An 18,429-nucleotide genomic window follows, 5' to 3' on the forward strand; every position below is an offset into this window, starting at 1 on the left:
TTGGGGTCATGAGTTCAAGTCCCACACTGGGCGTGGAACCTACTTAAGAAAAATAAACTCCTCTGAAAATTATTAACCACAGGCTGTCCCTCACACTGGTCCTTGGTCCAGATTCATACCGCCTAAGTGGTCCAAAACCACTAAATGGTGGAATTTAGTTTAAGGTAGTCGGTGGTGCCCCAAGGCAACTAGCAGAAGAAAAAACAAGTCTTCTCATGAGGAACATAGCTTCAACCAGGACTTAAGGAATTCCCAGGCAAAGGGTCAAGGAAAATGAACAGCTCAGAGTCTGCAACCCCCAAAACTCATAAGAAAACAAGGCCCCATGAGTGAAAATTGACAGAAAAGCAAACAGCAGAATCAGACCCACAAAGTCTTTAGAAGTCAAAACGACCGGACATGGGATAAAATAATGTGTTGAAAAAAATTAAAGCTGGCTTGGAAATATGAACAAACAATAGTAGATTATATAGAGTGACCAAGCAGATTCAAGAGGGAGCCAAACAGAACTTCCAGAAATGAAAAATACAATTACAATAAAAAAGCTTAATGGGAAGACTTAATGTAACTTAGACATAGTTGATTAGAGAATTAGATAAGATCTATCCAGAAATCAGCATAGAAGAATCACAGAGATAGGAAGTATGACGGAGAGAAGGACTAGCATGCATGTAATCAGAGTTGTAGAAGAATCCAGAAAGAACAAGGGAAAGCCTATAACAATAGCCTATAGCCAGTAGCCTATAACAATTTGTGGAAAAGCCTCCAAATGATTGAACACCAACCCCCAGATTTAGGAATCACAATGAATCCCAAGTAGGAAAAAATAAAATCAAAAGCAATCCATAACTACATACGTCATAGAAAAATTGCAGAACACCGAAGTCAAAGATCTCAGAAGCAGCCAGAGATAATAGGTCAATCACTCCAAAGCTGGCAAACTGACTTCTCAAAGCATTGATGGGATCCAGGAGACAGTGTACTATCATTATTACTATTGATAAAATAAAATAAAATTAAAATAAAATAAAATAAAATAAAATAACAGACACGCTAGAATTCTACATGTAGTAAAAATAGTTTCAAGAAAGAGGATAAAATGAAGTTGTTTTTCGCTTAAAATTTTTTTAATGTTTATTTATTTTTGAGGGGGGGAGGGGCAGAGAGAGGGGGAGACACAGAATCCAAAGCAGGCTACAGGCTCTGAGCTATCAGCACAGAGCCCGATGTGGGGCTTGAACACATGAGCCGCGAGATCATGACCTGAGCCGAAGTCGGACGCTCAACTGACTGAGCCACCCAGGCGCCCCAAGGTGTTTTTTTTTTTTCCAAACAAAAAATAGCTTACCACTAACAAACTCTTCCTAAGGAAATGATAAAGGCCATTCTTCAGGCAGAAGGAAATTGATCCCAGATGGTGCATCCGAGATTCGATTTAAAAAATGGTCAGCCAATGTACTGGTTAAGCCTAAACAAACACAGATCACATAAAACAGTAATGTCTAATTGGTAGGATTGAAAAGACAGACCCAGACTAAAATAAAGGATGACACTAGCCTAGAAGTTGGTAGGCGGCTGGCTGGACTGAAACTTGCGGTTTTCGTTTGTTGTTTTTTCTGAAGCCGGATAACACTATTAGTTAAGTTTAGACTTTGTCAGGGAAGTGTGCATGTTCACATGGCTAGCGTAACCCTGGGATAGGGAGCTTCCACGCAAGCAGAAGAGAGAAAAACAGAGTGAGAGAAGGAAGGCAAATTCAGTAATCCTAAAATGAGTAAGGAAAAAGAAAAATAAGAAGAAAATTTAAAAGGAGAGATTCTACCTTTAGTAATGGCAAAGTGCTCCTATGGGACCAACCCTCCCGGACATAACAACTGTGAACTCTGGACAAAATATGAAAAACAGCTACCTGGGGGCGCCTGGCGGGCTCAGTCAGCAGAGCATGCAACTCTTCATCTTGGGGTTGTGAGTTCAAACCCCACATTGGGTGCAGAGATTACCTAATTAGAAAGAAAAAAAGAAAGAAAGAAAGAAAGAAAGAAAGAAAGAAAGAAAGAAAGAAAGAAAGAAAGAAGGAAGGAAGGAAGGAAGGAAGGAAGGAAGGAAGGAAGGAAGGAAGGAAGAAGAAAGAAAGAAAGAAGAAAGGAAAGAAAGAAAGAAAGAAAGAAAGAAAGAAAGAAAGAAAGAGAAAGAAAGAAAGAAAATTGTACACAGAAAAGCAAAATACAACTACCTGAAGATTCTGGAAAGAGATGAAAAGCAGGAAGAGACAAGGGGAAACAACATTTGGAAAGAAGCTACCACATGCAAAAGTATGTGAACTCTCACAAATAGTATTCAACCAAAGAAGCTAGAAACAAAAGGGTAGGCGCTTGTATAATTCTACTTAATGGAGCACAGAAACAGGCAACTCTAAACAACGGTGTTAGAAGTTGGGACAGTGGTTGCCCTTGGTGGGGGATAGTGACTGGAAGGTCTCTGGGGTCCTGGTAATGTCCCATTTCCAGGTCAGGGTGCTGGTTACATGTGTTCACTCGCTGGACGAAAATTCATCAGAATGGGCATGATGCGTGCAGTTTCCTGTATGTATATTGTGTTCTAGCACGAATTAACAAAATCAAAAGGGAGCAGAAACACATAGGCAGGAGCAGACTGAGAAGGGGCCTCCACGCCAGACCCAAGAGCTTGGACATGACCTTGGGGGCGGTGGGAGACACTGAAGGCATGGGAATGAGTTGTCAGGGAGGCTGCAGGATGGTGGTGGCTGTAGCTCGTGGGAGAGCTTGCCCTATGTGACATGATTTAGAAGACTGGCCAAAATCTGGGCTTCCAATGGTGAGGACCTGAGCCAGAGCAGGAGTGTGTGGGGTTGGCTTTGGAGACCAAATTGGAAGGACCTTTGGTTAACTGAGTGCCCGAGGAGAGAGGGACTCAGAGGTGGTTCTTGGCAGAGGCTTGTCACTGCAGCTGGACAGCGGGTGAGGGGCTACTGGGGCAAGATGAGAGTTCCTGCCCGAGGAGGATTCTGCTGAGAAAGAAAACTTGGCCATGTTGGTTGGTAGGTCACGTGGAAGAGGCGGCAAGTGGGCGGGACCTCTAGACGGCACAGGCCCCTGCAGCAGCAGGTGGGTGGGTGGCACAGGGCCCCGAGAGGGCAAGACAGCAGGATGCAAGGCAGCAGGGTAGGGGCAGAAAAGGAAGATCTGAGGTGGACAGGAGGGAATTCACCGTAGAGCGCTAAGGCACCCGAGGTGGGGACTTGGGGTGATGAGGCCAGATTTAATGACCTGGGTAAATGGGAATACAGTTTAGTGGATAGTTCTATTACAGCTTTTTAAGTGGTACCCAGTGAAGTTTTTCTGTGTAGTCACTGGTAATCTTAATCAGCTTAGTTTTTGCTCGCTACAAAGCTTTTCTTTAGCAAGATAATGGTTGCTCTATTTCCTTATCCTGGAATCTGGGTTTCATGGTCTGGGGCTCCTGACCCAGCCCTCATCCCTGCCCTACTCCAAACTGTTATCTGTGCCTTAGGTGAGGAGGCAGGGTGGAGTAGGGCAAAGATAAGGGACTTGCACAGTGTCTTAGCTCTTGACCTTGGGCTAGGATTTTCCCTCTGTGGGTCTCAGTGTCCTCAACGTGGACTGCCTGATTCCAAAGCCCTTCGCATACACCCCGCTACCCACAGGCTTCCCTCTCAGGTCTGCTGTGCCCCAGACCTGCAATGCTCCTCAGAACCAGGCTGTCACCCCAAGATAAACAAAGGCGTAAGATCATATGGTAAGGGGCTTCATGGGGAGGCTTGAATCCTGGGCAAGGGATTTGGCCTTCATTTGAGTGAGGTCATTTCTAGGCAGTGGCTGAAGGTCGTTCTTTGAAAGGATAGCTCCCTGCTTCTATCTACCGTGTAGCATGAGCAGGGGCCTCATTGGCTGGGAACTCCTGAGTCATGGTGACCTCACAAAGACCACAACATGGGCCTGGGCTGGGGGGAGACTAGGTAAGCTGAGGGGTGGCTCTGGGAAAGTCCCAGGGGTGGGGGCATCCTCCACAGCCTGCACAAGGCAGTTACCACCTTGACCCCTCCCCCCTGGGGAAAGGTCTTTCCCTTCTGGCTGTAATTCCACAGTTAGAACTTCATATCTTTGGCTTAAGGCTGAATTTTCTGTTGCCATGTGGATGCCCCAGGTGGAGGTAACACATAGAACTTTCCATCAGCAGCTCAAGTCTCATGGAGAAAGAGTTTAGGTTTGTTCTGAGAGCATGGCTGGTGGGAGTTGGGGGAGGTGAGAGGGAAGAGGATGCGGAGATGAAGGAGGAATGCCATAGATGGGGTGGTGGGCTGGGGGGTGGCGGGTGAAGAAGGCAAAGAACCTGGAAGCCAGACTTGGTCTTTATCTCAAGTCCCCCTACCATATCCTCACCCAAGAGATGATAAGGATGAGCATTCACGGAGGTACCATTGGGGGCCAAGTGCCATGATGATCATTATGTCCATTATCCATTTTATTCCCTCCACTAATCTTGTGCACTGAGTATTTAGATTGATACAGAGCATGTTGAGGTTACCTGCCCTTGCTCACATCACTGGTGAGAGACAGAGTGAGTTTCAAATTCAGGTCTAGCTGACCACAAAGCCCTAGATTTGTGCATTATAGCTGGGCATCAGGAGGTTGTGTTGTTTTCACTAGACTTTTCTTCTAGGGTTGGGGCCTAAGTGGCAGAGGGAATGGAGAATGGAAAACAGGAAGATGTGGCTTCACTGAGTGATTCAAGCCTCAAAAATCTCTGGGGGTGTTGTAGAAAAAGCTGTCAGTGGAGAGGACCTGGGTTTGAATTCTGGCTGCCATTTTCTGGGGCTTTGCAAACATTACTTTGGATTCCTGAATAGTCTCACTTACCACGCCAGTAAGTGAAGATAATGATACCTATCTTGAAGAGTTGTCATCCACCCACCCATCCATCCATCCACCCATCCATTCCCTCACTCCATGAGCATTTCTAAACCTCCCCTGTGTGCTAGGTATTGTGCCACATGCTGGGGAAAAAAGAATAACAAGACAGCCAGAGATTGACCAAGCTCATTTTTTAGAGTAGAGACATACGAGTGAACTGAGTGATACACTAGAACAGAGTGATCACAGGAGGAGGGCACTTCACCCATATTTGAGCGTCCCAGGAAGACTTCCTGGAGGAAGGGACACCTAAGCTGGGATCTAAAATGTTAGATGTTAGGGATGCCTGGGTGGCTCAGTCGGTTAAGTGTCTGACTTCAGCCAGGTCACGATCTCACGGTCCGGGAGTTCGAGCCCCGCGTCAGGCTCTGTGCTGACAGCTCAGAGCCTGGAGCCTGCTTTGGATTCTGTGTCTCCCTCTCTCTCTGCCCCTCCCCACTCTCTCTCTCTCTCTCTCTCTCTCTCTCTCTCTCTCTCAAAAACAAACATTAAAAAGAATTTTTTTTAATATTAGATGTTAGCCAGGGGAAGTGATAGAGGTTTGGTTGAGTAGTCTTGGAGAAGTTTGCAGGAAGTGGAAAGAATATTTACAAAGACCCTAAGTCAAGAAGGAAGCCAACATATTTGAGGCACTGGGAGAAGTTGAGAGTGGTTCAGGTATGGGGTGGGGAAGGGAATGTACGTAGCTAGAAAGGTGGAGGGGCCAGGCCTGTGGGCTGAGGGCCCTGGTAAAAGAAACACAGACCTCAGACTGTATATAAGGATGTCTCCACCCGTGGTCTGCACACCAGCTATGTGATAATCACAGAGGTGGTAGGGGGAGAGCTCAATAAAAGTCTAATTCCCCTCAGAGGTGCAAAGCAGAGGCCCAGAAATCTATCTTACAAAAAATGTAAGTTTTACCTACACCCCATCATGTGAAAGCCCGTGAGAAGTCACAGAGGGACCCCACAGGGGAATAACATGGTTTGATTTGCATTCACTTTTCCTTTGTCTGAGAATATCTATCTCCTCTTCATTCCTGAAGGATAATTTTGCCAGATACAGAATTTGCAGTTGACAGGTTTTTTTTTTTTTTTCTTTTTCTTTCAGTGCTGGAAAAATGTGTACAACTTCTTTCTGGCCTCCCTGGTTTCAGATGAGAAATCCTCTGTCATTCGAATTGGTGTTCTCTGATAGATAATGCTTTCTGGTTGCTTTTAAGTTGCTTTTCATTGTTTTTAGTTTTCAGAAGTTTAATCATGATGTGTTTGGTGTCAATTTCTTTGGGCTTATCCTGTTTGTGGCTTTCTCAGCTCCCTAAATCGGTATGTTTATTTCTTTCACTAAGTTTGGAAAGTTTTCAGCTATTACTTCTCTGAATATTTTCAGCATCTCTGGAACTCTGATGATAATAGTGTTAGATATTTTGTTTTGTACCAGGTCTGTTCATTTTTTTCAGTCCCTTATCTCTGTTGTTCAGGTTAAGTGAATTTCATTGATCTGTCCTCAAGTTCACTGATTCTATCCTTTGTCACCTCCACTCTTCTTGAGCTCATCCAGCAACTTAAAATGTTTTCAGTTGTGCCTTTAAAATAACTTCTGTTTTAATTTCAATTATTGTATTTTCACAACTTCTATTTCTTTGCTGAGATTTTCTAGTTTTTCACTTGCTTCAGGAGGATTGGTAATTGCCTGTTGAAACATTTTTTAATGGCATTTTTATTTATTTTTAAAAATTTATTTTTTAATAAAAATTTTAAAATGTTTATTTATTTTTGAGAAGGAGAGGGAGACAGAGCATGAGCAGGGGAGGGGAAGAGAGAGAGGGAGACAAAGAATCTGAAGCAGGCTCTGGGCTCTGAGATGTCAGTACAGAGCCCAACGCAGGGCTTGAACCCATGAGATGGTGACCTGAGCCAAAATCAGACGCTCAAACTGACTGAGCCACCCAGGCGTCCCTTTAATGGCATTTTTAAATGTTTATTTATTTTGAAAGACAGAGAGAGAGAGAGAGAGAGAGAGAGAGAGACAGTAGGGGAGGGGCAGAGAGACAGGGATAGAGAGAGAATTCTAAGCAGGCTCCATGCTGTCAGCGTAGAGCCCAACCTGGGGCTCAATTTCATGAACAGTGAGATCATGACCTGAGCCAAAATCAAGAGTCGGATGCTCAACTGACTGAGCCACTCAGGTGCCCCGAAGCATTTTTATAACAACTGCTTTACAATCACGATCACAAATTCCAACATCAGATTCATTTCAGTGTTGGCATTAGTTATCTTTTTTCAAGATGAGATTTTTTTAGTTTTTGGTATGATGAGTAATTTTTGACTGTGTCCTTGACATTTTGGACGTTATGTTAAAAGACTTTTGATCCTACTTAAACCTTCCCTTTTAGCTGGCAATCAACCTGTTAGGGCTTAGAATGTAGGTTCTGGTCTGCTTTTATGGACTGTAGTTCTAATGATAGTTTTCAGAGACTTGGTATACTTTTTTCTGCTGGGCCTCTTGTTCATTCCTGGTGATGCTGCCTGCAGGGGCAAGTAGGTGCTTCCCTTGATGGCCACCTGTTGCCACTGGGATGCCAGGAGCTGTGGGACCTAGTATATTCTCTGCCACTGGGTGGAGAGCCCCAAGATCCAAGGCTCTGCTAACACTCCTGCAGGTGAATTGGCTTGCCACTGTCCTGGATATGGAATGGGGATTAGGGCCCCCCACTGGGGGCCCATCTCTGTTGGGCTTCCCCTTTCCTAGTCTTTTGGCCAATGGGAACAGGCTTTTCTTCCTCTGCATCTGTGTTGCAGTCCTCTCTGGTGCCCAGTTTGGGATATATGGGAGATAAAAAGAAAACCCTGGGGAACACACCCAGTGTCATCCCTCAAGTCCTGAGGTTCATAGCTAGTCCACTGCCTTCTTTCTAGCTTTAAAAGTCTTCTTATGGTTGTCAGTTGAATCATTTCCAGGATACTTAGTTGTATTTGGAAAGGAGGAACAGGGAAAAATGAGTCTATACCCTCTTGCCTGTTACGTGCATTAGAAAAAATTGTGGTACAATATATATAGCATAACACTATTAGTGACATTGAGTAACTTCATAATGTTGCACAACAACGATCACTGTCTAGTTCCAGAACATTTTTGTCACTCCAAAAAGTAAGCCTGTACCCAGTAAGCAGTCACTTTCAATTCTCTTTCCTCAGTCCCTGGCAACCTCTTTCTGCTTTAATCTGCTTTTAGTCTCTCTAGATATGATTATTCTAGATATTTCACATAAGTGGAATCACACAATATGTGGCCTTTTTTCACTTTGTATAATATTTTCAGTTTATCCTTGTTTAGCAAGTACCAGCATGAGACTCTTTTATGGCTGAGTAATAGTCCGTTGTATAGATGTACCACTTTTGTCTATCCATTCACCAGTTCATGGACAGTTGGGTTGTTTCCACCTTTGGCTCTTGTGGGTATGCTACTATGAATATTTTTTGCACAAGTTTTCGTTTGAACACCCATTGTCAATTCTTTTGCGTGTGTGGTAGGAGTGGAATTGCTGGATCAGATGGTAATTCTGTTGAACTTCTTGCAGTACCACCAAGTTGGTTTTTACAGAGGCTACACCATTTTATATTCCTAGCAGCAGTGTTTGAGAGTGTCAATTTTCTATGTCCTTGCCAACACTTGTTATTTTCTTTTTAAAAATTTTTAAAACTTAAAAAAAAAAAAACATAACCTCTATGCCCAACGTGAGGCTTGAACTCCCAACCCCGAGACTGAGAGTCACATGCTCCACTGACTGAGCCAGCCAGGCACCACTTCTTATTTTCCACTTAAAAAATTATAGTGGGTATAAACTGATATCTCATCATGGTTTTGATTTGCATTTTCCTAATGACTAGTGATGTTGAGCATATTTTTGTGTGTTGTTAAATATTTGTATATCTTTGGAAAAGTGTCCTATTCAAGTTATTTGCCCATTTTTAAATTGGATTGCTTGTTTTTTTGTTGTCCAGTTATGAGAGTTCTTTATGTAGTCTGGATACTAGACTCATCAGAAATAGATCTTACAAATATTTTCTCCCGTTTTGTAGGTTGCCTTTTCACTTCTTGATGGTGTCTTTTAACATTTTTTTAAAGTTTATTTTATTTGTTTTGAGAGAAAAAGAGCACAAGCAGGGGTAGGGCAGAGAGAGAGAGAGACGGAGAGAGAGAGAGAGAGAATCCCAAGCAGGCTCCACAATGTCGCATGGACCCCAATGTGGGGCTTGAACTCACAAACCGAGAGATCATCCCCAAGCCAAAACCAAGAGTCAGATGCTTAACTGACTTAGTCACCCAGGTGCCCCAATACTGTCTTTTGATGCACAAGTTTTTAATTTTGTTAAGGTCTAATTTACTCTTTTCTTTTGCTGCTTGTGCTTTTGGTGTCATATCTAAGAAACCATTGCTAGATCCAAGGTTGTGAAGATTTACCCCTATGATATCTTCTAAGAACTTCATAATTTTAGCTTTTATGTTTAGGTCTTTAATCCTTTTGAGTTAATTTTTGTGTATGGTGTGAAGTAAGGGTCCAACATTATTCTTTTGCATGTTGAACCTAGTTGTCCCACCACCATTTGTTGAGGAGACTATTCTACCTCTATTGAATGGAATTGGCATCATTGTCAAAAATTAATTGGCCATATGGGGCACCTGGGTGGCTCAGTCAGTTGAGCACCCAACTTCAGTTCAGGTCATGATCTCAAGGCTTGTGAGTTTGACTCCGCATCAGTCTCTCTGCTGTCAGCACAGAGCCTGCTTTGGATCCTCTATCCCCCTCCCTCTGCCCCTCCCCCACTTGTTCTGTCTGTCTGTTTCTCTCTCTTTCAAAATAAATGAACAAATTAAAAAAAATTAATTGACCATAAATGCATGGATTTATTTCTGGACTCTCAATTCTATTCCATTTGTCTGTATGTCTATCCTTATGTCAGTACCACACTGTTGAATGAAGTTTTGTTTTTTGTTTTTTGGTTTTTTTACTTTTATTTGCATTTATTTTATGCAGAATTTACTTCCGGGCCATAAGTTTTTGTTTCTTCAGTTTCTTCTGGGATATCTTTTTCTTCTGTGCGACTTCCTCTTCTGGTTTAGGAATAATCTGCTCTTTTTCAGTCAGGATCATCTCAGGGTGGCAGGGAGCACTCATGTATGGATTAATCCAACAGTGAGCCCTGTAAGTTCTATGACATATCTTGGGGGCTTTGTTCACCTGGATGTGCTCAACGCTGAGAGAATCTGCATCTAAACCCTTAAGTTCAGCATTACTGTCTGCATTTTTAAGTGTGTGCAGTAAAAATTCAGCACCCTTTGGGCCACCGACCCTGTGTCCAGCCCCACTATTTGGCCTGGGCACACCTACTAATTCCACGACTGTAGTTACAGAATGGCACACATTGCTTCTACAAAGTGACATCTTTCAGATACTTGGGGGCTTTTTGGATATGCATACCTTGATGGTATGAGTAGTTTCATGTATGTTCTTAAAGTGAACACGATTTCAACCTCCTGAGTTATATGATTTTGTTGAGTTTTCTGGACCAAGTGAATAGTGAACCATTTTCAGAGATCACCTCAGGTCACTCTTGAGTGCACTTTTAAAGATAAGTTAGCTCAGTTTGGATAATGGTTTGTTGGGAGCAGTCCTTAGATACAGGAACCCTTGTTTCAAGTGCAATTCCAAGACCCAGACTTAAGCAATGGAAGCTGCACTAGGGTCTGGCAGTGGAGATGGAGATATGGGATGGTATTTGGGAACTTTTCTGGAGCCAGAATTGGCAGAACTTGGCCAAAATTGGGTACAGCAAATGAGAGAGTAGTGAAGGATGATATCATTTCTGGCTGTGGTAGTGCCAGTTCCTGGAAATGGAAGAGAATAGGAAGGTCTGATTTAGGAGAAAGATAGCAAGCTCTGTTTTGTATTCTCTAGGTGTGAGGTGTCCTAATATCAGATGTGTGTGTGTGTGTGCACATGTATGTGTGTGAGTGCATACTCATGATTGCCTAACATATTCCAGGCCCACGCATCTAATAAACGTGTTCTGAATGAGGAACTGGAAGATTCACTGATAGTTACACCTCCTGAGGGCTCCATCGACCCTTGTTCAAGTCCTGGAAGGGTTCAGTGAGAAAGGATGGGAATCAGTCAATGATTCTCTCAGTCTTGGACAGGATTCGCTAGCTGTTTTATGGCTGTTCTCTGCACTCCCTACTTGGGGCCCAAGGCTTGGAAGCAAAGGCCAATAGGTAGCTTGTGGCTGTTGAGTCAGTAGTGAGCTCCTTTGACTCCCTGTGTCCCATCAGAGCCCCAAGAATCCCACTCTTCCCAATGCACAACGTCCCTTTGGTGGAGGGTGAGGCATGAGCTGCCCCAGTCACTGGGGCATCTGCTGTGTCAGGGAGGTAGAGGTTACTCTTTTCCACAGCCCAAACCACTCAGGCCTTCCAAAATCCTACTCACAGCTTCATAGGCTGCACTTGATGCATATTTTTCCAGGTTGAAAATGCCTGTCTTTGATAACTAAAGTATGTGTGTGTGTGTGTTTGCAAGCACATGTGTGTGCATACACACACACACAGCATGCACACAGATGTGGGAGGGGTGACGAAAGAAAGATCTAGGGTTTTTGGAACCTGAAGATTTAAAAAAAATGTTTTTTAATGTTTTTATTTATTTTTGAGACAGAGAGATACAGAACATGAGCAGGGGAGGGGCAGAGAGAGAGGGAGGCACAGAATCCGAAACAGTCTCCAGGCTCTGAGCTGTCAGCACAGAGCCTGACGTGGGGCTCGAACTCATGGACTATGAGATCATGACCTGAGCTGAAGTCAGACGCTTAACTGACTGAGCCTCCCAGGTGTTCCAGAACCTGAAGATTTTTTTTTAAGGCTCTTCTTTAAGTAAAAGAAGACAAAAGTGTGAACACAAACTTAAGTGCAGTACCCTTAGTAAAAGACTGTACAAGCAAGGAGTTCTGGATTTTTATATTTCAGGTAGTATGTTTCAGGCCATATGTTCTGTGCCAGGCACTGAAACTATAACCACTCTAGGTGGCAGGCTTTACACTTTCCATTTTAGAGAATAGCAGGATGAGGGCCAGAGGGGGAAAGTCTCTTGCCCAAGTTCACTCAGACTAGTAAGAAGATGAACCCAGAACCATCTGACTCCAAATCTCTGGTCTTTTCAAAGCCAAGCGATAGAGGCACAGCAAAATTTGTAGAGTGAGTAAATGATTTCGTGAATGGGTTAGTGTATGAATGAATAAGAAATGAGTAAGTGACAAAATGAGCAAGTGAAAGAATAAATGAGCGAGTAAAGAAGAAATAACAAGATGAAGTAACAAACTTATTCATTGAACAGTGACTGTGTGCCAGGGGCTGTGTTAGACTCTTAGAGATCTTGCTGCCTAGTGGGGAAACGTGTGTGATGGGGGAAGTGGACCAGATACCATGGGAACTTACAAGTGGACCTCACCTGTCTGGGGGACCTAGAAGGCTCTTAAGCTGAAATTTGAAGGGTGAAGCCACAGGTGCTGGCCAGGGGAAGGAGTCTGGAGAAGGGTACGCCCAACCTTTGGAAGGCCCAGACCTAACCCGGGAGCCTGGCTCTTCACAGAAGAGTTGAAGGGTGGTGGAATGGAATGGGGAAGGGAGTTGGAGAGGCAAGAAGGGTGAAAGGGGAGTGAAGGCCAGACACAGAAGGGTCTTTTAGGTCCTGCTGAGGATTGGAGATGCTGTCCTGAAGACGATGGAAAGCCATGGAGGAGTTTAGGTAGATGGGTGGCCTAAAGAGATGGTCTTGGCTTCCCTGAGGGCCAGTAGGATGGGTGGCCTTCCTCTCCTTGACCTCCACTTCCTTAAGTATGTAATGGAACAATAGTATCTAACTTCCAGGACTCTGTGTGTGTGTTGAGGCGGTGGTGGGGGGGGGCAGCATTTGGTTAGTAGGAGTCATGGCTGGCTTGTAGACTTTTCTCAGTAAGCATTGAGAAAACATATTTCACCTGACTCAGTCTTCTTCTGTGTCTCCTCCCAGGGGCCCACTCCTGCTTAAGAACACCATGAATGCAGGTGAGCTGTCCCAGTGAGTCCCACAGGGAAAGGAGCCCAAGTGTGGAAGTGGGGTAGGGTGGGGGGCACCGGGGAGCTCACCCGGCAGGCCGATTGCTGGGGTGAGGCAGGCTGTGGTTTTGAGGATTGTCCCGGGTTCTCCTCCATGTGGCCTGCCTCACCCAGAACAGGCAAACTGTCAATGGCAGTGGGCAGCTCTACCAGGGCCGTTTTGGGAATCTAGTGTCACAGCCATTTGCAGAGTAGTTCTAGAAATTTAGGCTGGAAGTAGGGTAACCTGTAAGGAGGCTCCTCCTTCCCCTTTTCTACCTTTGGTGGGTGAGGCCTCATTTGTCTGGTATTTGTGGACTTCTACTCTGTACCTGGCACTGTGCTAGATGCTGGGGATGTCCCAGGGACTAAGGGAAGCACAGTCCTTGCCACCTCTAGCACAGGCTAGAACACTAAATGGGTCATTGGAATAAAGTAGGGTGAATATTTTGCTGGGAGGAGTGTGCTTGGCAAAGGACAGTGACACGAGGTTCCGAGCCAAGGGAACTGTATTTGTTAAGGGCCCATAGCTGAGAGGAAGCAGGGTGTGGTCAGAGAAACCCAGGGGATACAGCTGGCACTGAGAGCACGAGGGGGAGAGCTGTGTATAGATGGGGCTGTAAAGATGGACTGGGCATGGTCACAAGGACCTTCATCCTAAGGATAGTGGGGAGCCGTGGGAAGGTTTTAAGCATGGCTTAAAAGGTGAAGTGTGGCTGAATTTGCTTTTCTTCCTCTCAGGAGAATTGTAGAGAGTTCAACAGTTGGCTTTTGGAGAGAAGGGGCAGTGGCATTGAGAGACCTCCAGACCAGGCATGGCTCTGAGCCCAGGGGCTAATCTGGTCCTCTGTGAAAGCTCGAACATGACTCCCAGTCTCAGCCTGGCAGAGGCCCCAGATTCAGGCTCCAGCACTATCTCTGGGCCCCACACAGACATGGGCCTTGTTCCTCTCTTGAACCCACCCTTGAATCCTGGCTCAGATCTTGTTCCAGACCTCAATTCAACTCTGAGTCCTGTCTCAGAGGAGGCCCCTGGTCTGGTGTCTGGTAACACCCCCAGGCCTGGTGACAGCCAGACTGTGCCCCCAGTCCCCCTCCAGATCACCACTTCCCACTCTGGTGAAGCCCTGGGCCTGAATTCAAATCACGTCTCAAGGCCTGACTCACAAGGGGCCCTGGGTCCAGCCCCAAACCTTGTGCTGAGCCCCAGCTCTACTGAGGCCCAAGATCTGAGCTCAGGGAAGCACTCTGGGCTCAGTTCTGAGGAGGCTTTCAACTCTCTCTCAAGCAAGATTTTTGATGTGGGTCAGAGTAACTCCAGTCCTTCCAGGACTGATGCAAACCCATTTCTAAGGCCCTATTCAAGAGAAGCCCTGGTGGTGGGCCACTGTGTCTGTAGGTCAAGCTCAAAAGCTCTCCTTATTCCAACCTCAAATTCTTCTCTGGACTCTGACTCCAACCAGCTACACAGTGTGGGCTCAAGAAACACCTCCAAGCTGTACCTCAATGCGGGTCCAGGTTCTTGTGGGACCCTGATCCCAGATGCCAACGAGACCATCACTGTGGTTTCACATAACAGCTCTGGATCTGTCTCAAAAGGAGTTTTGGGTACAGCCTGGAACACGAGTTCCAAGGGAACCATCAATGTGGCTTCAAATAACAATCTCAGGTCTGACCTGAACATGACCATCACTCAAGCCTCATGCTTGACCCTGATTCCTGGCTCCAGCAATAGTATCAGCCTGCATTCCAGCACCCGTGGACCCAGCTCCACCCTTTCTCCACCCTCGTGTATGACTCTGATCTTGGGCTCCAATGAGACTCTCAGCCTGGGTTCCAGCCTCATCTTCAGTGACACCTCCACCCTGACACGGAGCAGCCAGCAGGATTATTTTGAGGACAATAGCATCCATGCCATACCCTTGGACAAGAATCTGGGGAGCTGGGATGAGATGGTTGGCACTGAGACAGGCCAGTTCTCGCTGGGGTTCCCCACCTATAATACCATGGACAAGGACACCACAGCCTTCCAAAGCATCCCAGAGGGTGAGTATGGCAAGGGTGATGGCCCCAGAGAGGGCAATTCCCTGAAAGAATTTTGTATTCAGTCTTGCAGGGCAGGGAGTTGGGGGGAGGAGAGGAGAGCAGAGGAGAGGGGAGAGGAAGGGAACAGCATACGATGGACAACATGCAATATATTAATTACCCACAAGAGATCCAGTGCTCAGACTCTGCTTGCTATGTGACTTGGGACAAACTACTTTCTATGAGCGTCAATTTCCTTAACTGTAATATCCCCATGTCATAATATTTTTATTATGTCCAAATTATGTGTCCAATAACTAACAAGACATTTCTTTTGAAATGTATGCCTCTTTCTTTCTAGTTAAATTTCAGACCTGGCTTCTTGGGTTGCTAAGTTTGACGAGTGGAGGGGCTCCTGGGTGGCTCAGTCGGTTGAGGGTCCAACCTCAACTCAGGTCATGATCTCATGGTTTGTGAGTTTGAGCCCTGTGCTGGGCTCTGTGCTGACAGCTCGGAGGCTGGAGCCCACTTCCGATTCTGTCCCCCTCACTCTTTGTCCCTCCCACGGTCGCGCGCTCTCTCTCTCTCTTTCTCTTTCAAAAATAAATAACATTAAAAAAAAGTTTGACCAGTGGCGCATGCGGACTCTGGGCTCAGCTCACTTCTGTTGAGTGTTTGATATTCCAACTTGAGCAAAGACTTGAAATCCTGTCTGGAGCCTGTACCTCACCTGTGATATGCAGGAGTTCTATAAATTAATCCCTTATCAATTTTTGATGTAAAGATCTTTTTCCAATTATTTATATCTCCAAATATTTTTGTTTGTTCATGAGCCAATTCCAGATTGTGATTTTTAAAAAAATACCACGGCTTTGTAAATATGTCTTTATAAAGATATAGTATGTATCTGGTAGGGTGAGAATTCCTCTTTGAAGTTCTTCTCAAAATTATTCTGAGGACAACAGCATCCACACTGTGTCCTGGAGGTTATTAGTAGACCCTCTTTCTTCCATATACATTTTATTATTGTCTTTAATTATGTTATTTTTAAAAATTATTCATTTATTTATTTTTAAATTTTTATTTTCTAAATTTACATCTAAATTAGTTAGCATATAGTGCAATAATGATTTCAGGAGTAGATTCCTTAGTGCCCCTTACCCATTTAGCCCATCCCCCCTCCCACCACCCCTCCAGCAACCCTCAGTTTGTTCTCCATATTTAAGAGTTTTTATGTTTTGTCCCCCTCCTTGTTCCTATATTATTTTTCCTTCCCTTCCCTTATGTTCATCTGTTTTGTCTCTTAAAGTCCTTATGTGAGTGAAGTCATATGATATTTGTCTTTCTCTGACAGGCTAATTTTGCTTAGCATAATACCCTCCAGTTCCATCCACGTAGTTGCAAATGGCAAGATTTCATTCTTTTTGATTGCCGAGTAATACTCCATTGTATATATATACCACATCTTCTTTATCCATTCATCCGTTGATGGATATTTGGGTTCTTTCCATACTTTGACTATTGTTGATAGTGCTGCTATGAACATTGGGGTGCATGTGTCCCTTCGAAACAGCACACCTGTATCCCTTGGATAAATACCTATTAGTGCAATTGCTGGGTTTTATTTTATTTTTTTAATGTTTATTTATTTTTGAGAGAGAGAGAGACAGAGACAGAGACAGAGCGTGAGCAGGGGAGGGGCAGAGAGAAAGGGAGACACAGAATCCAAAGCAAGCTCCAGGCTCTGAGCTGTCAGCACAGAGCCCGATGCGGGGCTGAAACTGCGAACCTCAAGATCATGACCTGAGCCCAAGTCATTTTTATTATTTTTTTAAGATTGTTTTTAAGTAATCTCTACACCCAACATGGGACTTCAACTCACGACCCCTAGATCAAGAGTCATATGCTCCACTGACTGAGCCAGCCAGGCTTCCCTTCCGTATGCATTTTATAGTATATTTGTCTAGGTCTTCAAAAAACCTTTCTGGAATTTTTATTGGAATGTTATTAATTTATCCATCTATTCAATTCTTCTTTATGTTGGATATATCTTTTGCTAAAATTAAAAAAAAATTTCCATATAGATCTAATGCCTTTTTTTTTTTTGATAGGTTAATTCCTAGGTACTTAAAATTTTTTTTTAACATTTATTCATTTTTGAGTGGCAGACAGAGACAGAGCATGAGTGGAGAAGGGGCAGAGGGAGGGAGACACAGAATCTGAAACAGGCTCCAGGCTCTGAGCTGTCAGCATAGAGTCCGACACGGGGCTTGAACTCACAAGCTGTGAGATCATGACCTGAGCTGAAGTCAGACACTTAACCAACTGAGCCCCCTCAGTGCCCCTACATATACCACATCTTCTTAATCCATTCAACTGTTGTTGGATATTTGGGCTCTTTCCATAATTTGGCTATTGTTGATATCACTGCTATAAACATTGGGGTGCATGTGTCCCTTCAAATCAGCATTTTTGTATCCTTTGTATAAATTCCTAGTAGTACAATAGCTAGGTTGTAGGGTACTTCTATTTTTAATTTTTTTTTTTGAGGAACCTCCGTACTGTTTTCCAGAGTGGCTGTGTCAGTTTGCATCCCCACCAACAGTGCAAAAGTGTTCCCCCTTCTCCACATCCTCACTGGTGTGTCCTGAGTTGTTAATTTTAGCCATTCTGACCGGTGTGAGGTGGTATCTCATTGTTGTTTTGATTTGTATTTTCCTGATGATGAGTGATGTTGAGCATCTTTTCATGTGTCTGTTTGCCATCTGGATATCTTCTTTGGAAAAGTGTCTGTTCATGTCTTCTGCTCATTTCTTCACTGGGTTATTTATTCTTCAGGTGTTGAGTTTGGTAAGTTCTTTATGGATTTTGGATTCTAACCCTTTATCTGATAGGTCATTTTCAAATATCTTCTCCCATTCTGTGTCAGTTGTCTTTTAGTTTTGTTGATTGTTTCCTTTGCTGTGCAGAAGCATATCTTGGTGAGGTCCCAATAGTTCATTTTTGCTTTTATTTTCCTTGCCTCTGGAGACATATCAAGTTAAGAAGTTGCTGCAGCTAAGGCCAAAGAGGTTGCTGCCTATTTTCTTCTGTAGGATTTTGATGGTTTCTTGCCTCATATTTAGGTCTTTTATTAAGTTTTTAATTTATTTTTGTGTATGGTGTAAGAAAGTGGTATAGTTTCTCATTTTTCTGCATGTTGCTGTCCAGTTCTCCCTACACCATTTGCTAAAGAGACCGTCTTTTTTCCATTGGATACTCTTTCCTGCTTTATCAAAGATTAGTTGACCATATATTTGTGGATCCATTTCTGGGTTCTCTATTCTATTCCACTGATCTA

General features: G+C 44.1%; 1 protein-coding gene and 1 pseudogene across 14 annotated transcripts in view; one reads left to right on the forward strand and one right to left on the reverse strand.

Annotated features, from left to right (window-relative positions):
* Positions 1–3,954: 3,954 nt before the first annotated feature.
* Positions 3,955–18,429, forward strand: part of MROH7 (maestro heat like repeat family member 7) — a 59,226-nt gene continuing 44,751 nt past the window's right edge. For 12 of the 14 annotated variants that reach the window (XM_019837068.3, XM_019837070.3, XM_011284974.4 and 9 more), the window contains exons 1-3: positions 4,006–4,245; positions 13,000–13,034; positions 13,806–15,110. In XM_019837068.3, coding sequence (XP_019692627.2) covers positions 13,880–15,110 — 1,231 coding nt within the window. In that variant the 5' untranslated portion in view covers positions 4,006–4,245; positions 13,000–13,034; positions 13,806–13,879. The other 2 variants (XM_019837069.3, XM_045035888.1) reach the window with 2 other exon arrangements.
* LOC101097994 lies at positions 9,941–10,524 on the reverse strand (annotated as a pseudogene).

The sequence above is a fragment of the Felis catus genome, chromosome C1 (genome assembly GCF_018350175.1).
Source record: "Felis catus isolate Fca126 chromosome C1, F.catus_Fca126_mat1.0, whole genome shotgun sequence".
NCBI classification, from domain to species: Eukaryota; Metazoa; Chordata; class Mammalia; order Carnivora; family Felidae; genus Felis; species Felis catus.